Source organism: Malus domestica, chromosome 13 (assembly GCF_042453785.1).
Source record: "Malus domestica chromosome 13, GDT2T_hap1".
Classification (NCBI taxonomy): domain Eukaryota; kingdom Viridiplantae; phylum Streptophyta; class Magnoliopsida; order Rosales; family Rosaceae; genus Malus; species Malus domestica.
Genome location: NC_091673.1, coordinates 23,648,210 through 23,666,656, shown reverse-complemented (window position 1 = coordinate 23,666,656; position 18,447 = coordinate 23,648,210). Strand labels below are relative to the sequence as shown.

Sequence of the window (18,447 nt, the reverse complement as noted above, 5' to 3'; positions counted from 1 at the left end):
AGACTCCCAACAAGATTGCTTTCTCAAAAATTGAAAAGGCACTGCTATCCAAATCTCGAGAGTCAGACTCCCAATAGGATTGCTTTCTCAAAAATTGAAGAGGCACTGCTCTCCGAATCTCTAGAGCCAGACTCCCAACAGGATTACGTGCTCAAAAATCGAAGAAGCATCGCCCTCCGAATCTCGAGAGCCAGACTCCCAACAGGATTACTTTCTTAAAAATCGAAGAGATACTACTCTCCGAATCTCGAGAGCCAGACTCCCAATAAGATTGCTTTCTCAAAAATCGAAGAGGCACAGTTCTCTGAATCTCGAGAGCCAAATCCCCGATAGGATTGTTTATTCGAAAATCGAAGAGGCACAGTTCTCTGAAACTCAAGAGTCAAATTCCCGACAGGATTGCTTGTTCGAAAACCGAAGAGGCATCGCTCTCTGAACTTCGAGAGCCAGATTTCCTTGGATAAAGCTTATCTGCAATCTTCACACGTAACATCAGCTTTCCAGATACCACATACCACTTTTTCAAAGTACTCTGACAAAGTTAAAACACGTGAAGCTTGCAGCTCCCACTACATTGCTATGACCAAGAAGGGTAAAGGAATAACACTACTACTTGTTGTTAGGGAGACTCCTATATATGTCAACCTCCATCCTCCACACCCAGGCAAACCTACAAATAAAAAAATGCTCAACTTTTCTTCACATCCGAGATGGCACTCTCAGTAGAGTCTCTCGAAAGACTCAGCTTCTTTTCCTCCCGATAATACCTCTGCAAACAAGCCACACCAGAGCAAGAGTATCTCATATCATCAGGGTTAAAAGCAAGAGTATCCCATATCATGCTTTTTCCCTGTCTTTTCCTTTGGCCTTGTTCTTACCTGCAAGACAAGGAGAAAGAGAGCAATCAGTCAGCACTTGGAATCAAGCTTCCAGTCAGGAACTGACTGCCTGGAACCCCTTGCCTGATTACTTACCTAGCATTGCTCTCGAGTACTCATCTTCAACATCTTATGCTTCCAGAGAAGATACCACATCTGCCTGAGGAATAGGTAGGGCAAGTGAGAAGGATACAAGGAAGCATGTGGAGACAAGCGTAACAGAACACGTGCCGATACATCCACTACTTTGTCAACAGCAAAAGTATCCCATATCATCAAGGTCGAATGTACTCTAGATTTGATGGACTTGTTTTGACCCTCAAATTCTTGAGTCGGCTTTATACTTTAGAGGAAACCAGAAAACCCTCCAGCCCAGTTTAAGAATAAGCCTGTGGAAAGTTACTTCTTCAAAAGCAAAAGTATCTCATATCATCTCTTCTCCATTTGCTTCTCCTTATCCTTGGTGCTATTTACGACACAAGGAGAAGGAGAACAATCAACCGGAAGCCGAAGTTGAACCTCTAATCTAGGTTGCTTGCTTGGAAGTCTGATTGCTTACCTTGTCTGTTATCTCATTCGGCAAATCTCCTAGCTCGGCGACTTGGGGGACTCCTACTATAGGGTTTGTATCGCACTTGACCAAGCCCGAAACTACAAGTAAGCTTCAAGTGAAATTGATACATTACCTTGTGCATCTTCATCGGTTAAAGATACCACCCCTGGATGGAGGAAAAGTACTTCCAAAGAAGATGCCACATCTACATATGAGACAGATAAGGCAAGTGAAAATGATACCACACTTCGGTACTTAGAAGTTTCGTGATTACTCAATGGCTTGGATCTTGCAAGTCCCCAACCGAGGAGCTTCCCTCACTCGGGAACTTAGGGGAGCACTGTTTGTACCATACTTGACCAATCCCGAAACTACTGAGCACCGGTCAACGTTATACCGTCAAGGACCCAGAAGAGTTTCCCTCCAACCAGGAGGCCAATCAAAGTGCGACACGTGTCGACATCAAAAGCCAATCATAGTGCGACACGTGTTAACATCTGAAGCCAATCACAACACGACACGTGTCAATGTCAGAATGAAACTAGAAACTCTCTTCTATAAATAGAGATCATTCTCTCACAATATTTCCTAATGTCATTTGTACTAAATCATTCACTTGTACTCACTAAACGAGAGCTTGAACCTATGTACTTATGTAAACCCTTCACAATTAATGAGAACTCCTCTACTCCGTGGACGTAGCCAATCTGGGTGAACCATGTACATCTTGTGCTTGCTTCCCTATCTCTATCTATTTACATACTTATCCATACTAGTGATCGGAACAATCTAGCGAAGGTCACAAACTTAACACTTTCTGTTGTACCAAAGTCCTCACTGATTTTGTGCATCAACAACTTTCATTTACATCACTAATGTAACTATTCAAATTTGCTTATGGGTTTCCACAAAAAATAAAATAAAATAAAATAAAAAACTTATGGGTCCATTCTAGAATTTTTTCTATTTTTCTATTTTTTATAATATGAGTACATTTATATAATAAAATTTGAGCACATTTTACATATAAAAAATTGGTAGATTTATATAAAAATGTATATACATTTCACATACAAAAATTGGTACCTTTTATACAAAACAGGGGCACGTTTTATATAAATTAAATTAGTACATTTTATATAAAAAAACAAGAGGTACATTTTATATATATAAAAAACAATGGGTACATTTTAGATTAAAAAAAAGATTGTACATTAAAAAATGGGTACATTTTACATAAAAGGAATGGTACTTATAAAACAAAAACAAATTGGTACATTTTGCATGTAAGAAACTGGTACATTTTTAAATAAAATTGGATACATTAGAAATAACTTATGGGTACAAATAAATGGTTAAAAAATTAGTACAAATAAAAGTTTAAAAAAAATGGGCACAAAAAGAAATTAATATATGGGTACAAATTAAAACTAAAAAGAAAATTGGTACAATTTATAAAAAGGGTTGCAAATTAAAAAATTGGTACAAACTAAAAATAGAAATATATGATACAAAGTTTGGTCATAACTATAAATATACCAAATGTAAAGTTTCTAACACTAAATGAAATATTTTACTAAATGACTAAAATCTTATTTTTTTTCAATTTTTTATCAAGTTTAGATTTTAATAAATGTCATTAATTATTTGAATAATAAAATATTTTTTATTTTTAAATATATTCATCATTTAGTGTTAGAAACGTTACATTTGGTATATTTCTATTTATGGCTAATTTTTTTATCATATATTTTTATTTTTAGTTTGTACCCATTTTTTTATTTGCAACCATTTTTTTAATTTATACCAATTTTCTTTTCAGTTTTAATTTGTACCCATAGATTAATTTCTTTTTGTGCCCATATTTTTTTAAACTTTTATTTGCATTTGTACCCATATTTTTTAATTTATTTGTTCCCATTTTTAATTTTGCTAAATGTACCCATGCTAATTATATGTATTTATTTTATTTTTAAAATATGTTAATAATTAAGTGGATACATTATTCCTTTGTTATAGTTTTTGTGAAGAACAATAATACTCTAAAATTGATTTTTAGTATTTATTATATTTTAAAAATATTGTTTGAATTTGTTTAAATTTCATAACTGGTGCGACATTAAATGCATAAATGCATGAGTTAAATCTCTTAAATGAGGCTAAGAACCCCAATCAAAATATTTAAACAAATAAGGTTTCAATGTAACAATTAAGTTGATTAGAAACTAGAACCAAAATGACCATTCTCCCTTTATATTATCATATTCTCAATCTAAATCAAGACCTTTTGTTTGGATTTTAATTTCAACAATATAAAAAAATTTCTCCAACCAAATAATGCGGAGTTTTCCAAATAATGCATGCCCAAAATGTAGATAATCCAATCTTATATTTAGTGTATGGGATAACTAATCCCATTACTTTGACCTCATAACTTCAACTTCTATGTGTAAACACAAATCACATGATATACTATTTCTTGTATTATAAAAAGTTGGATGGCATGGTACTTGTGGAGACAAAAATAACCTCAAAAAATTAGGGAGGTAACACGTGGATTTTTGGACAAGAATGACAAAATTACTGACACACCCCGATCCTAGAATCAAGGCGTGTTGGCCATCACATGGGCGTGACGTAACCAAAAGTGCGATGCGGAAGCAATAGATAAGAGAAATACGAAGGAATAAAAACCAACTACTAGCAATAATATCCAAGTAACATGCTAGAGTGAGTTTAAGTATGAAACACACATATTCAAAGCATAAGTACTAGGTACAATCAAGTAGGACCATAACTAAATTACAACACCCGAAGGTGAGTCCTACATTTATGTTGTCTGTCAGAACGCCGTGGGAATCCTCGTGAGCCACCACACCACTAATTAGAACTTGGAGGGGCGCAAAACAAAATTGAGTGGGTCAGTAAAACAAAGCTTTTCGAAAACATTTCATTTAACAACATTTCTAACCCCTCACTGTAAAACCTGTATACTTTCCCAGAAAATAACATAATATGCATATAATTCTTCAAATATCTCAAATCACCAATCTTTATCAAAAACCAGAAAGTATGCCATGATATAAGCGTCAAAAAACAGAATAAGGATGCAATATTATAACAGGTGAAATAATGAATCAACTGAAAACCCTATAGTTGGTCATGTACGGTTAGTTCTATAGCTCAATATCCAATCCAACTGGAGTCACCGCAGTGACCTGTACGACGTTACTCTGCACATAAATCGGAACTACCTAAAGTAGTCAGTACGACAAGAATGGTGTAAGAATACGCTCTAGTGCTTCTCTCATCAACAACTGTATAATAATCTAAAATCACCTACAAGTCGGAACCACCTTTCATGGTCTGTACGACATGTCAGAACCTTCTAATGGTCTGTACGACATGCACCTACTTGGATCCAAGGTGAGCGTGTGGTGCGGGGTGAATAATATAAGCACTAACACCAGGGGTGCAGGTTTGAGCTTTCAATACACTTCACATCATAATAAATCACATGATTAACATAAAACTCACCTGATACTCACCTGTGCGTCCACAGCACCATTTCACATATATATATGCATCAATTACTAACTCAAATATTTCATAATATGCATGCATGGCATTTTAAAACATACTTTCATTTAAATTCAATTTCTGGGAAAAATCAATAGTATATAGGTAAATACAGAAAATAACAGCCCACTCATTGGTATGTTGAAGGGTCGTAACCCCCATAACGCCCTTGAACGCGCTCGTCCTCGGGATAGGTCTAACTTATATGCGAAACAACTATAAAAACGTTATTTAAAGCACATAACCGACAATACGTAATAACTTCTCACACGAAGCTCAAATTGGGTATATGAATATACCACAGTGACCTACTCGACGTCACAGACGTCGAGGTATTTTCAGAATTTCCAATGTTGCACGCGCCCCCACGCACGTCATCTTCTTCCTCCAGTCGCCGGACTGGTTTCGCCGGTGCCGGAAAACTGGAGAGTTTTCAATCTCCTTGTTCTCCGTGATTTCTCAACCATTTCTTAAGAATTTTATATCAAAATGAAGCCCTAAGCATGTAGAATCACGTTGTACTAGTTTAAGGTTCTAAAAATTACGAAATCTCACCGGAGAAACTCCAAGAAAACCAGCGAAGTTTGAACCCTACGATCCCGACGTCCAAAACCTTCAAACTAAGTACTCTGTGCTTCCTTGGGACCTCACTAAGCTCACTGTGAGCTTGAAATTCCCTAAAAATCAACATTTCACGTGTGCATGAACATTGCACATTTTTGGGGTTATGGTTTCACGATGATATCGAAGGCTTCCAGTTCTAAAAATGGTACCATTCAACTCAGGAGGTTGTAAGGATGAAGAAACTCACCTTTTTGGCGTCGATCCGTGATAGGAGCATATTTATGCGACTGAGTTGGCTTGTTCTTGTGCATTTATGTCGTGTTTCCTTAGTTATTTTAATGTTTAAAGTCATTTTCATGTGTTTTCAGATTTTAAGGACAAAGTAGGCAAGAAGATGCATTTTGGAGCATTTTGGAGCAAAATGGAGCTTGGAATGCATGTCACATATTTGGAACCAAGGTTTGGACAAAATTGAAGACTTAAAGAGGCTAAGAATGTGAAGAATTAGTGTACAAAGGATCATGAATTCAGCCACAAAAGGACACACATCCTTGCCGTGCAATCCACATTGCATTCCCTTTGGATTCCCATGCATGCTTAATCATCCTTGTCCCCTAAAATATTTCTGATTTCATGCCCCAATACACTCAATTATCACACTCAATTGCTGCATACCTCTTGTTCCCTTCACCCATCTGATTTCACACAACTTTCACAACCATTCCATGCACCAATTGATGCTCCATCATCCACATTTGGGATCCAATGCCGTGTGCAACACATGTTGCTGCACCTTTGACTAATTTCTGAAACATTTCACCTCCCCTTTTCATTTCCATGCAATGAACACAATCATTCATACTCCCTAGCTGAAATACCACTCCATTTTACCCTCCATACTTTGCATCATTGCTCCATTTTCATCCTTGGACCATTGCACACCACAAATTCACCCTCTTTGCTGTGCATTTCCCCCACTGCCTAATCTGATTCTCTAGGGTTTTTGGGGATTATATATACATGTTTACAACCCTTGGCAAAGGGTTGAACCTCCCATATTCATCATTCATGCAGAAAATTCGTCCATACTCACCTTAGGCAGCAAAACACCCCAAAAACACCATTTTAGTGCCCAGAAAACATAACAGCCACTCCACCTTATTCCAACCTCTTTGCCGAGTTTTCCACCACCCTCCAACCATCAAACACTCCTCCACACTCACCCTAAACCTTTCTATATCATTCCTCATCCATTCTACACCATAAAACTACCCAAAACCTGTCCACAAACCAATCTGCCGCAAGCAAGGGAAAGGAGAATTCTTGGATGCACTTGCTGCCAAGTTGGAGCATTCTAGGTGTTTTCTTTCTTTGGATTTTAATGTCTAATTCATGTAATCTTTGTTTTGCTTTAAGTATGATTGGCTAATTTTGTTTTGGCTAAGGGTGTATTCAAAACCATGATTATATATGTGACCTAATCGTTATGAATTTATATTCGCAATTAGTGAAGGTCGCTAGTCACGATCGTGTTAAGTAGATTCCTGGCAAGAGTATCATGCTTTCCATAGTTATAAATGCCTTGTCGATGCTTATGATTTCCAAAGAACGTAATGATTCTAACTTGTGTCTTTATCATGCTGTTCATATAGAGAACTTGTTAGGAATAATTTGTTTGCGATGCATATTCATCCGATTCAATGATTCTAGGGAAATCTGAAGGTTAATTTAAGCGGACCTAATTAACTTGGAGTGTCGAGGTTCATAACTTATTCAATTGATAACTGGAAATCGATTTAGGTTGCATATATTTCATGTGTGGAGAAGAACCCCTTAGCCATTCCATCATCCATTGATTCTTCATAACTTTGTATTACAATCTGTTTCTCTTACAATCTGCCATTTAAGTTTATTTTCGTCCAAATCAAATCCCCAATTATTTTGAATTCCTAGATTAATTGGAAAGTGTGTTGGTTTATGTTTTTAAGTGTTTTGGTACAAGTTAAAACCCAAATTCGTCCAATTTGATGCTTTGTGTTCAAAACTGCCCAGAAAGTGGTTTTTAGGCAGTTTTGAGTGTTTGGTTGCTGTTTTGATTCTTTTGGTTCGTTTTAGTGTTTTAGAGTTTAGTTTTGCATTCTTTGAGTCTAGTTTCGTATTTTTAAACTTTGTTTCACAGATTTGAGTCAGTTTAGAGTGTTTTAGCAATCCCTCCTAATCCCCGGTTTAAGAACGATCCCTACTTATCCATACTACAATTGTCAACAAGAGGGTTAATTTGTGTGTTAACTTATTTTTCACATCAATCCGTGGAGATTTGTGGGATTTGGTGCCTTGTCCGTGCGATTTCCAGAGGAAGAGAGAGAGAGAAACTGAGAAGGAAGAGAGAGAGAGCACGAGATGAATGTTTGTCCCGTGTGTGTGTGGTACATCCAAAACAGTCCAATTCCTTAAGTCCCTAGCCACACAAATTGAATACCATTTTTTTTTTTAATCCAACTCTCATTTTCCAAAAACTTAGGAGTGTATGAATTAATCAATTTAAGGTCACACGTAGCTTATCAACCGTCAAGGGCAGTTTTGTCAGTTCATATCAACGAATATGAAATTCCGGAACGGGCTATGACAATCTTCCTTCCTTATAGAATTTCGTCCTTGAAATTCATACAACCAATCAATCCACTTAATACTCATAAAACAACCTTGGATACATCTCTCTCATTCGATCTTCCGTCTCCCAAGTAGCTTCTTCCACTGAGTGGTTCCTCCACAGTACTTTTACCAAGCTCACTGTCTTATTCCTTAGAACCTTGTCTTTCCAATCCAAGATAGTCACTAGTTCCTCATCATACATCAAATCTGGATTAATCTCCAAATGTTGAGGAGGAAACACATGTGAAGGATCTGAAACATAATGTCGAAGCATTGAGACATGAAATACATTATGTACCTTAGATAACTCCAGTGGCAACTCCAATTTGTAAGCAACTTCACCAATCTTTTCAGTGATCTCATAAGGTCCTATGTACTTAGGACTTAACTTGTCTTTCTTTCCAAACCGCACTACACCTCTCTAAGGTGACAATTTCAAGAAAACCAAATTACCCACATCATATACTCGATCAGTAGCATGTCTATCTGCTAAACTCTTTTGTCGATCCTGGGCTGCTTTCAGGTTAGACTTAATCACCTGAACATTTTGAGTAGTTGCATCCATAATCTCTGGACCCTCTAGCACTCTTTCGCCAACCTCTGACCAACACAATGGCGTACGACAATCTCTACCATAAAGTGCCTCAAATGGTGACATACCAATGCTCGAATGAAAACTATTATTGTAGGCAAATTCCATCAAGTCTAGGTGATCATGCCAAGAATCCCCAAACTGTAACACTGAAGATCTCAGCATATTCTCTAACGTCTGAATATTCCTCTCTGATTGTCCATCGGTTTGAGGATGATAAGCAGTGTTGTAAAGCAGTTTCGTACCAAGAGCTTCCTGAAAAGCTATCCAAAACTTAGAAGTAAATCTTGGATCTCGATCAGAAATAATATTCACTGGAACTCCATGATACTTCACAATCTTCGTGATGAACAACTTAGCCAATTTATTCAGGGGATACTTTTCCTTCACTGGAATGAAGTGTGCTGACTTGGTAAGTCGATCTACAATCACCCAAACGCCATCAAATCCATTCTATGTACGTGGAAGCTTATACATAAAATCCATAGTTATATTTTCCCATTTCCACTGAGGAACTGGGAGTGGTTGCATCCGCCCAAAAGGCTTCTTTCTTTCTACTTTGACTTGCTGACAAACAATACACCTACTAACATATTCTGCAATTTCCCTTTTCATACCCAGCTAATAATAAAATGGTCGAATGGTATGGTACATCTTAGTCCCTCCTGGATGCATCGCATAAGCTGAACAATGTGCTTCATCCAAAATTTCCTTCTTTAATTCCTCATTATTCGATACATACATTTTGTTCTCCTGCATAAGCATGCCATCTGATTCTCGAATCTTGAGGTCTTTCTTTTTCCCTTCATTTCTTAATTGGATCATCTCTTGGATCTCTTCATCAACCATCTGAGCTTCAAGTACATGATCGACCAAAACCGGCCTGACTTGGAAACTAGCAAGAATAGCTTATCTTCATTCTTCTAACTCCAACTTTACTCCAGTAGCTCTCAAATCTGCAAGAAGAGGAACACGACAAGCATACAAAGCATTAAGTCGACCTTGTGGTTTCCTACTCAGTGCATCAGCTACCATATTTGCACGACCCGGATGATACTCAATAGTGCAGTTATAATCACTTAGTAACTCCATCCACCTTCATTGACGAAGATTAAGATCATGCTGAGTAAAAAGATACTGAAGACTCTTATGATCTGTGAAGATCTTACATTTCTCACCATAGAGATAATGTCTCCAAATCTTCAAAGCAAAAACAATGGCTGCCAACTCAAGATCGTGAGTAGGATAATTCCTTTCATGAATCTTCAACTGTCGAGAAGCATAGGCGATCACTCTATTATGCTACATCAAGACACATCCCAAACCATTCAAGGAAGCGTCACTGTAAATCTCAAAGTTACCGCTATCATCAGGAAGTACCAATACTGGAGCATATGTGAGGCAATATTTCAGCTGCTGGAAACTTTGCACACAATTCTCGTCCCACTCGAACTTAACATCCTTCCTGGTTAACTTCGTTAGTGGTAAAGCAATCATAGAAAAATCTTGAACAAACCGTCGATAATAACCTACTAGACCAAGAAAACTCTGCACCTCAGTGACGGTTCGTGGCTGTTCCCAATTCTCCACTGCTGTAATCTTTTGAGAATCTACTTGAATTCCTTGTGCCGATACTACATGTCCCAAAAACGCCACTTGTTTCAACCAAAACTGGCATTTGCTAAACTTGGCATACAATTGATGCTCCCTCAATTTCTTTAATACCAAGTTAAGATGTCGAATATGATCTGCTTTTGACTTAGAGTATACCAGAATATCATCGATAAAAACAATGACAAACCTATCAAGATATTGCTGGAATACTTCAATCATTAGCCTCATGAAAGCTGCAGGTGCATTAGTCAATCCAAATGGCATCACCAAAAACTCATAATGTTCATAACGGGTCCTGAAAGCCGTTTTAGGTACATCTTCATCTTTAATCTTCAACTGATAATTGCCAGATCTCAAATCGATCTTAGAGAACACACACGCACCTTTAAGCTGATCAAATAAATTATCGATATGAGGCAATGGATAACGGTTTTTAATCGTTACCCGATTCAATTGCCTGTAATCAATACATAATCTCAAAGTTCCATCTTTCTTTCTTAGAAATAACACTGGAGCTCCCCAAGGTGAAGTACTAGGTTGAATGAAACCTTTATCAGTTAATTCTTGTAACTGAATTTTCAACTCTCTCAGTTCAGCTGGAGCCATCCTATATGGAGTCAAAGATATAGGATCCGTACCTGGAAGCAAATCAATCAAAAACTCCACATCTCTGTCTGGCGGCAATCCAGGCAAATCATCTGGGAATACATCAGGATAGTGCCTGACTACTCTAACTTCCTCCACACTATTAGGAACAACATCATTTAACACCACATGTGCTATGTATCCTTGACAACCTTTCGATAACAACTTCTTTACTCTCATGGCAGAAATAACACCATGTCTCACCCTACTTCTTTCACCCACAAAAGTAACCTCTGGTAGTCCAGGACGATGAAAAGTAACTGATTTCCCGTAACAATCTATATGGGCACGACCCTAAAATCACATCAAAATCCACAATATCTAACGGAATAAGATTAGCTGGCATAACTACACCATCTACCATCACTGGACACCCTGGATAAACACTATCAACATAAAATTTGTCCCCTCTAGGCATAGCAAACTCTAAATCAAATCCTAGAGGTGTAGGGTGAGGTTGAGTCATTTGAGCAAACGTATGAGAAATCACAGAATGGGTAGCACCACAATCAATCAAAACTCTAGCAAAGTGACCAAGAATATTTAACGTACCCATAATCAAGTCCGGATGATTCTGAGCATCTTGCAGTGAGATATGATTAACATGTCCCTGAGCTTGTTTTCGTCCACCACGACCTCTATTACCTTGATTACCTCACCCCTGAAGAGTACGTCCCTGTCTTGTCTGGCTAGACTCCCTGTCGGGGCTGGCCTCCCTATACCACTGAGATCCGCTAGCTGGCATGGAAGGATATGAAGTATAACCTCCAGGATCTTGGGAATACCCAGTCTGAAAATAAGGATCCTGGGAATACTGATTCTGTCCAGAAGCATAGCGAATAGCATCACCCTGATAGTGGTAAGCACCACCACGAACTGTCTGACCATAACTGATTGATCCAAAGTTCTGCTGAATCGGCGCTAGTGGTGGCATAGCAAACTGCTGAGACCTTTGCTGACTCTGGGGACACTGAGCAGCTCTATGTCCCATCTGTCCACAAGTGTAGCAACCACCACCACTTCTCCTACACTCTCCATGATGTCTGAAATTACAACGGCGGCACAACGGAGCACCAGAACCACCAGCACCACCAAAGTCTCTCTGCCTCTGAAACTTGGGTCCGCCAGCAAATCTTCCACTTCTTCTCGGGCCTGTGACACTAAATCCTCCGCTGGAAGAACTCGAGCTCGCTCCACTTTTCTTGAAATTTTGTGTCTTACGGGGTCCCTAAGTGGAGATACCTTTAGCCCTGTCATCTTTCCTCTGATTATCATTCTTATCTTCATCTTCCTCACTATTACTAGGAAGGTTGCCGGAATCCTCCATCCGAACCAAGATCTCAGAAAACTCATGATAAGTAGTACAAGGAATTGCACTAGCAAATGTCCGCCATTTCCTCTTAGTTCCCAACTTAAAACGGCGAAGCATCTCTACCTGATTACCAGCTGTATCAGGATCATAGCGAGATAAGTCTGTAAACTTCCTGTAATACTCATGCGCCGACATATTTTTTTGCTTCAATTGTGTGAACTCCTGCTTCTTACGATCAATGTACTTCGGGGGAACAAATCTTTTCTTAAAATTCTCTTTGAATACTTCCCAATTGGCTGTCATCTCAGGTGACATAAACTGAGTTTGATTTACCCACCAAGCTGCTGGCTCTCGCCCTAAAAACCAAGTAGTGGTCTCAACCCATCTACTAGTAGGAAGATTCCCTTGACTCTGCATCACCTGAAAAGTCTTCTCAACATGGTCTAACCACTTTTCTGCCCCTTCATGACCCTCATTACCCATGAAGCGGTCTAATTTCAGATTATACATAGTCTCAGGGGTGTTCTCTAAGGAGGAGGATGACGGATTGCATTCTGAAAGGCATGGGCCATCGCTTCCCCTAATTGGGTTATATCAGGGAAATTAGGCTCAAAAGCACGACGTGATTACCTACGAGGCGGCATAGTTCTGACAGAAGACATCAAAAGATCATTAGAGTAATAACAATTTATACAGGATTGCAAACTTAGGCTCTCATACCAAACTGACACACCCCGATCCTAGAATCAAGGCATGTTGGCCGTCACGTGGGCGTGACGTAACCAAAAGTGCGACGCGGAAGCAATAGATAAGAGAAATACGAAGGAATAAAAACCAACTACTAGCAATAATATCCAAGTAACATGCTAGAGTGAGTTTAAGTGTGAAACACACATATTCAGAGCATAAGTACTAAGTGCAATCAAGTAGGACCATATCTAAATTACAACACCCGGAGGTGAGTCCTACATTTATGTAGTCTGTCAGAACGCCGTGGGAATCCTCGTGAGCCACCACACCGCTAACTAGAACCTGGAGGGGTGAAAACAAAATTGAGTGGGTCAGTAAAACAAAGCTTTTCGAAAACATTTCATTTAACAACATTTCTAACCCCTCACTGTAAAACCTATATACTTTCCCAGACAATAACATAATATGCATATAATTCTTCAAATATCTCAAATCACCAATCTTTATCAAAAACCAGAAAGTATGCCATGCTATAAGCGTCAATAATAGAATAAGGATGCAACATTATAACAGGTGAAATAATTAATCAACCGAAGACCCTGCAGTTGGTCCTGTACGGTTAGTTCTATAGCTCAATATCCAATCCAACCGGAGTCACCACAATGACCTGTACGGCGCTACTCTACACATAAATCGGAACTACCTGAAGTAGTCTGTACGACAAGAATGGTGTAAGAATACGCTCTAGTGCTTCTCTCATCAACAACTGTATAATAATCTAAAATCACCTACAAGTCGGAACCACCTTTCATGGTCTGTACGACATGTTGGAACCCTCTAATGGTCTGTACGACATACACCTACTTGGATCCAAGGTGAGCGTGTGGTGCGGGGTGAATAATATAAGCACTAACACCAGAGGTGCAGGTTTAAGCTTTCAATACAATTCACATCACAATAAATCACATCATTAACATAAAACTCACCTGATACTCACCTATGCGTCCACAACACCATTTCACATATATATATGCATCAATTACTAACTCAAATATTTCATAATATGCATGCATGGCATTTTAAAACATACTTTCATTTAAATTCAATTTCCGGGAAAAATCAATAGTATATAGGTAAATACAGAAAATAACGGCCCATTCACTAGTATGTCGAAGGGTCGTAACCCCCGTGACGCCCTTGAATGCGCTCGTCCTCGGGATAGGTCTCACCTATATGTGAAACAACTATAAAAACGTTATTTAAAGCACATAACCGACAATACGTAATAACTTCTCATACGATGCTCAAATTGGGTATATGAATATACCATAGTGACCTACTCGACGTCATGGACATCGAGGTATTTTCAGAAAAAATTTCCAATGCTGTACGCGCCCCCACGTGCCGGGAGGGACACGGACCCACGCGCCCCCACTCGCGACATCTTCTTCCTCCAGTCGCCGGACTGGTTTCGCCGGCGGCTGAAAACTGAAGATTTTTCAATCTGCTTGTTCTCCGTCATTTCTCAACCATTTCTTACGAATTTTATATCAAAATGAAGCCCTAAGTATGTAGAATCACGTTGTACTAGTTTAAGATTCTAAAAATTACGAAATCTCACCAGAGAAACTCCAAGAAAACCGGCCAAGTTCGAACCCTACGATCCCGACGTCCAAAACCTTCAAACTAAGTACTCCGTGCTTCCTTGGGACCTCACTAAGCTCACTGTGAGCTTGAAATTCCCTAAAAATCAACATTTCACGTGTGCATGAACAATGCACATTTTTGGGGTTATGGTTTCACGATGATATTGAAGGCTTCCAGTTCTAAAAATGGTACCATTCAACTCAAGAGGTTGTAAGGATGAAGAAACTCACCTTTTTGGCGTCGATCCGTGGAGATTTATGGGATTTGGTGCCTTGTCCGTGCAATTTCAAGAGGAAGAGAGAGAGAGAAACTGAGAGGGAAGAGAGAGAGAGCACGGGATGAATGTTTGTCTCGTGTGTGTGTGGTCCATCCAAAACAGTCCAATTCCTTAAGTCCCTAGCCACACAAATTGAATACCAATTTTTTTTTAATCCAACTCTCATTTACCAAAAACTTAAGAGTGTATGAATTAATCAATTTAAGGTTACACGTACCTTATCAATCGTCAAGGGCAGTTCTGTCATTTCATATCAACGAATATGAAATTCCGGAACGGGCTGTGACAATTACCCTCGAGGCACACCAGGATTCCTATGAGCATGCAACGGACAATAACGACTCAATCAAGGAAGTGTCAAAGGTGATCAATATGGTATTTATTCATATCCTTCTCATCACTCCCTATCAATCCCTTATTGATTTTATTCAAAAGGTAACTCCTTAAACTTCCTATTTAATTTAGGAATAATTGTCATGTTAATTGCAAAATATTATGTCAAATAATATCTTGCAATTATTCTTCAATTACCACCATATATGGCCAACCACTCCTTACCCTAAAAGCCGGCCACTCCCCTGTAAATAGCCATATTATCCCACTAAAAAGTTAAGCCATTTGCTACCCACAAACTCCCAAACACATCCTTTTCATAATTCTAACTTTGGCATCGGAGATTTTTTGGCCAAAGCCCCCCATTCATCGTGGGTGCGTGAGGATTTTGGCCTTAATCTTAGGTGTTATTATTTTGCAGGTGCATTTTCGTCAAAGGAGAAGATGGTGGAAATTTGCATCCACAAATTGGTGCTTTCATTGAAAGTTTGATTCACACGCTCGAAGAAGACTCTCACATTCAATGTTTCTCATTTCTCGTTCGTTGATAAAAAATTTCATACTTTCTTATTCCTAGATTTTTTTAATTCTTTGAATAGAGGTAAGGGAAAAATACAATGACAGGAAATTTGAAAACCAAGATGAACGGAACTTCCTACGTTCAAAGATCCGGATCAAATGATGGAGGATGAGACGTAGCCCTATCACGACAATCCACGAGGCTCAATGTAATGGCAAGATGAGCAAATTTGACACCACGAAGCACCACCACTATGGCAGCCACATGGACCACCGTGGCAGTGGGGAGTGGGCTAGCTCCATGGCATCAAGTTTACAAATAGCAGGGAGCAGCTGCTCTAACAGCCCAGAAGGTTGCCCAAACAGCCCATGCTGCAAGGCAGCAGAGGCACGCCCGTCACGAGCTAGCCCAAGTCGTTACCCTAGCAACGTAGGCCCAAGGCGCATCACAGGCCCGAGTCGCACCAACTATCCTTTCAGCCCAGGCCACAGCCTCAACAACGCAGATCCAATGAGCTCTTAGCACCGCATCGCGCCCATGCACCCCACACATGGCTTAGCCCATTTTCGCAGCCCAACCTGCTCCCGTGGGTTACTTGGCGATCCCTACCAGTCTAGGACCAATTCAACCATCCCGTCTTTAGATTTATGGATTGACAATTGAACCAAGGGCATTTTCACCCCGAGTTTCTATGGATTGAACTATCCTGGCTCAAAATTTTGCACATGGAGTCCACTACACTTTTACCACCTATAGAGAAACCTACCATCCAAATTCTTTAATCCCGCATGGTAAACAACACTTATCCCAACAAGTCATAGAGTTAACAAGATCCCTAGCGCATTAGACGAGTTTGGTGAATCATCTTTTGTAGGGTACCGAGATGCAGCGTGCCCTAGATGAGGTGTCTCAAAGTAGGACAAAGGTAGACAATGAACCTCTCTAGCAGTGTCCCGGTAAGCAACCCTTTAACTAGCCACGAACAGAGTGTTTTGGCAGTGTACACTCCTGCCTGGGTCTTAGGGATAACGTATACTCTCGTCTTAGCGCACGAAGAAACGTGCACTCTCGATTAAGCCCACAAATGAGCATATATTCATGGTTGAGGCCACACTCTGATTATTAACATGGACAATCTTTTAGGTGAAGTGTTCGTTCGAGGTTAGGCTCGGAAAGAGCATCATCCACCTTACATTAGAGTAGGCAGCACAACTGACAAAGAAAAGCAATCACTCAATTCGGCTCAAGTTTAACTGGCAGCTTACGAGTAACATGTTCGCCTGCCAATAACGTACCATATGCACCGCAGTTGCTGCATTGACGAGCCGAATACAGGGAAGAGTAGACTAGACCAATAGGTAAATTTAGAAAGAAGTTGAGAGACTCCCAACCAAACAATTATGCGATTTCCAGCACAACAAAGCTACTGAGGAGGTGCTTCGACGAGACATGACCAACATAAGTAGGTCACATTTCATTGACTGAGCAAACGAAACCATCCCACATATACTGGTAGATACCAAGATTACTTTTGTTTTGAAAAATGAAGCAACTTAGCGTAATGGCCCGTCGAGGGCAAACAAGTACCAAAAGGACACATCAGCCTAACCATATAGAACCAGGGGCAGGTTTTATCTTCCTTACTTAAGACGATTCAATACCGGAGCAACACATCACCAGTAGCCGAGTAACACAGATCTAGTGATCCAATTCCTCTTTCTACACACAACCTAGCCGAAGTTGACCCCTGACTCCACAATTCCTGGCCGCCTTCAATCTATCACCATGGCTCATAGCCGTGTCGATCTAGCACCACGACTCCCAACCGTGCCTATCTTACCTTGAACCTCTTAACCGTGCCGACCAAGCCCACGATACTTGAAACTTCGAAGCATCTAATGATGGAGTAGAATACGAGGCTTTACTAGCAACCCCTGCTAGCGAAAGACTTAGTGGTGAAGAAGTATGCAATCCATTCATATTCTTAGTTGATCACCAACCAAGCCTCAGAAGAACACATGATGAAACATTTAAGGATGACGCAGTACTTAGAGAAGGTCCATGAGCAGCTTACTGTATTTCCCATTTACACCATTACGCAGGTTCCATAAGCAATTCAAAGTCTTAAGCAGATCGCCGAACAAGACCTCTAAGGATTGTTTCAATTATCTAGCCATCTAGCTTTCCTCAGCTGCGCTCACGACAACGACTTCCATGCTCTCTAGTGTGAGAGGATAAACCAATCCTCTGACACCCATCTGGGTAAACTCTCCAATGTGAGAGGGTAAACCAATTCCCCGACACCCATCTGGTTCATTGTCCAGTGTGAAAGGATAAACTAATTGCTCTGCAGTGCGAGAGGGTAAACTAATTCCCCGACACCCATCTGGGTCTACTATCCAGTGCGAGAGGATAAACTAATTGTTCTCTAGTGCAAGAGGGTAAATTAATTATTTGACACCCATCTGGGTCTGCTCTCTAGTATGAGAGGATAAACCATCTCTTCAGTGCGAGATGATAAACTAATTGCTCTCCAGTACAAGAGGGTAAACTAATTCCCCAACACCCATCTGGGTCAGCTCTCTAGTGCG

The 18,447-nt window shown here is 39.7% G+C and overlaps 1 protein-coding gene across 1 annotated transcript; it reads right to left on the bottom strand.

Annotated features, from left to right (window-relative positions):
- Window positions 1-9,733: 9,733 nt before the first annotated feature.
- LOC139190881 (uncharacterized) lies at window positions 9,734-12,899 on the bottom strand. Its single transcript, XM_070811372.1, has 5 exons — window positions 12,320-12,899; window positions 11,750-12,229; window positions 10,589-11,310; window positions 10,180-10,291; window positions 9,734-9,774 (listed from the first exon to the last, which is right to left on the bottom strand). Exons 1-5 carry the CDS (start codon window positions 12,897-12,899, stop codon window positions 9,734-9,736), a joined length of 1,935 nt encoding a protein of 644 aa, XP_070667473.1.
- Between the last annotated feature and the right edge of the window lie 5,548 nt (window positions 12,900-18,447).

Coding starts and splice junctions, on each gene's coding strand:
- LOC139190881 (XM_070811372.1), bottom strand. CDS start 12,899: ATGTATAATCTGAAATTAGACCGCTTCATGGGTAATGAGGGTCATGAA. Junction 12,230..12,319: donor GAAAGATGACAGGGCTAAAG/GTATCTCCACTT, acceptor TTAGTGTCACAG/GCCCGAGAAGAAGTGGAAGA. Junction 9,775..10,179: donor GGTACTTCCTGATGATAGCG/GTAACTTTGAGA, acceptor CTCTTCTTGCAG/ATTTGAGAGCTACTGGAGTA.